We start from the raw sequence: 2,764 nt of genomic DNA on the forward strand, positions 1-2,764 counted from the left end.
GGAGCAATTCGGGGTTCAGGATCTTGCTCAAGGATACTTCGACATGTGGCAGTAGGAGGCGGACAAACAACCTTCTGATTAGAGGACGACCCACTCTTCCTCTGAGCCACAGCCGCCCCTAAGGCACATGGTAGCATGTGGTACACAGGAAAAGACAGACGTTCATATGTGTTCCACCATCTCAGTGATTCATGTGTGTATCTACAAACTATTTGTCCAAATTCTTTTAGTGTCACAGCTCCCTCCCTATGTCTAATCTAACATCTGTCTCTATTTGGTCTGAAAGAAAAGAGATTCAATTTTGGTTTGATTTTTCACTCTTACTCTCCATGGTTCCCTTTGAGCTTTTATGGTCGGTATTATATAAGATAATATTAAATTATCATATTATATTATTACAGTTATGCAGTTGTTTTGGAAATACCAACGTATTTGGGGCATTCGGGGGCTTTTGGGGCATGCATCAAAGCATCAAAGTAATTATGTCATGACTTTTATTAGCCAATAGAGCCCCATTGTGAACCTGGAAATGTTGAGTACCTTAAAGTTTTATGTTGGAAAAATACAGTATGGGTCCCTAGATATTTCTTCAGTTCTGCCCGAGTTTTTTGCTGCGCAACTTAATTAATTAATTAACAAATCAACAGTTAATGTTATCACCAACAACTGCCCAAGTCCTGATTGCGCAGTAATCTACTAAAGGAGATCCCAATGGGGTAAAGTTGGCCAACCTATTGAATTCCATCCTCTTGTGTAGTAAAACTACCAAAGTGTCTAAAGGGGAGTTGAAAGAGGTTGGCCAAAGCGTGTCCGGTGCGAAGAGTTTTTATTACTAGTGGTCCGGGTTGGTACAGGAAAGAAACCCACTGGGAATAGTAGTAAAAGTGGAAATCCTGCAGACATAAGTATGCAGACCACAGAATGTAGGCAGAGCTTTACCAAGAAAATTTTACTGGATTTAAAATAAAATTTCTACACAGACTCAGTAAAATACCTCAACCCTGGTGTAATAAAATACTTGTCAGTGTCTTTCCTATTAGTACAAGGACTTGAGCGACCCCTAAGTGGCCCAGGCAGGGTTGGAGTTGAGAACGGGAAAGAAATGGAGAGAGGATGAAACAGTGCTAAGGGGATTTTTGGATACACCACAGAGTTCTGGTGGAAGCAGTGACGAGGGAAAGAGCTGGTCTGGGAACTACCTAGTACAAGGCCAAGGGGAATGGCGCAGGCTGGTCCAGGAGGAGGTGAGGGCAGCAGTGATGTAGGAGAGGTCCAGCAGAGCACTCAACATGAGGCAGCAGGGGGCCAACCAGGTTCTGAAACCATTTCCGAAACCATCATGGGAATCAGCAATGGCAGATAAGCATGTCCTACCACCCAGACAATTTTGTCCCACAGCAGCAAATAGTCCTAGAGACAGTGCAGTGGTGGCAGCTTTCAATGGACCTTGAGAAACAGCTTAAGTTTCCATCACACATCACCATGACCACCTTGAGGCCAGACATCATCCTGGTCTCAAATACAACAAAGAACATCATAATAATGGAGCTGACCATGCCAAAGGAGGATCGCGGCCCACAAGAGGAAGAAGGCAAAATATGAAGAGCTGGCTCTCTCCACAAAGCCTGGTGAGAAGTGGGCATCACCGGAAAGGGGCCAGAGCCTCGACCTGTTGGAGTTAGAGATAGATGGTGGTAGAGGGGATTGGTGGTAAAGAGAGAAGGAGAGAGACATAGACAAAGGTGCACAGCAACAACAATAGCAACAACTATGCTATTATGTTCGTGACGTGCAACGGTAAGCGTACTGAGTCATTTCTGGTTACTACCTGCTCCTGTGTACAGTGTTTGCTGCTGTAGCTCTGTCCAGTGAACGCTAAAAAGTTACTGTTTCACTCGTTATAGCGGTTATTTACCCGCTTAACATTTAATGTAGACTAGTTTTATCTAAGAAGCTACTTCCTTCTTTTAGCGACTTTTCGCAAAAAAAAAAAAAAAGTGTTTTCACACGCTAGCTTCATTAGCATTCGCCAAGTGCTTGCTCATGGTGGTACTGTTGGGTCTCTGTAAATAATGTTAAGGAGTTTGGTCTAGACCTGCTCTATTTGAAAAGTGTCCTGAGATAACTTCTGTTGAATTGGCACTATACAAATAAAATTGAATCAGATTGAATTAGCATTAACATTTAGCGATGGCTTCTCCCTCTTCCTCTCCTCTGTCCTGCTCAGTGTGTCAGATGTTTAGTTATTCCTCTGCCTCCTTTAGAGGCGAGGCTCAGTGAACAAGATGCACGGCACCACACCAGATTATGATATTGATTTACTTTGTCTTACTGAGACCTGGTTGTCCCACGAGGAGTATGTTAGCCTAAATGAATCCACCCCCCCAGTCATATTAATACTCACATTCCCCGAGGCGGAGTAGCAGCCATATATGATTCGAGCCTTTTAATTGACTCTAAACTAAATTATAAATCATTTGAAAGCCTTGTTCTTCTTGTTGTTTCTCACCCGACCTGGAAAACACTGCAGCCAGTTCTGTTTGTTATAGTGTACCGCGCTCCTGGCCCATACTCTAGTTTAGTCCTTAAATCAGATAAAGTAATTATTGTAGGTGATTTTAATATTCATGTGGATGTTGACAATGACAGCCTTAGTAATGCATTTATCTCATTAATAGACTCAATTGGCTTCTGTCAGAGTGTAAATAAACCAACTCATTGTTTTAATCACACTCTTGACCTCGTTCTATCATATGGCATTGAT

The 2,764-nt window shown here is 42.6% G+C and overlaps 1 protein-coding gene across 1 annotated transcript in view; it reads left to right on the forward strand.

Moving 5' to 3' along the window:
• LOC118334851 (choline transporter-like protein 5-B) overlaps positions 1–2,764 on the forward strand; it is a 42,229-nt gene that overhangs the window by 26,617 nt on the left and 12,848 nt on the right. Inside the window, exon 15 of the mRNA XM_035670923.1 lies at positions 1,152–1,261. Coding sequence (XP_035526816.1) covers positions 1,152–1,261 — 110 coding nt within the window. The remainder of the gene's footprint in view (positions 1–1,151; positions 1,262–2,764) is intronic.

Source organism: Morone saxatilis, unplaced genomic scaffold (assembly GCF_004916995.1).
Source record: "Morone saxatilis isolate NCDOM2014 unplaced genomic scaffold, NCSU_SB_2.0 Contig23, whole genome shotgun sequence".
Taxonomy (NCBI): Eukaryota; Metazoa; Chordata; class Actinopteri; family Moronidae; genus Morone; species Morone saxatilis.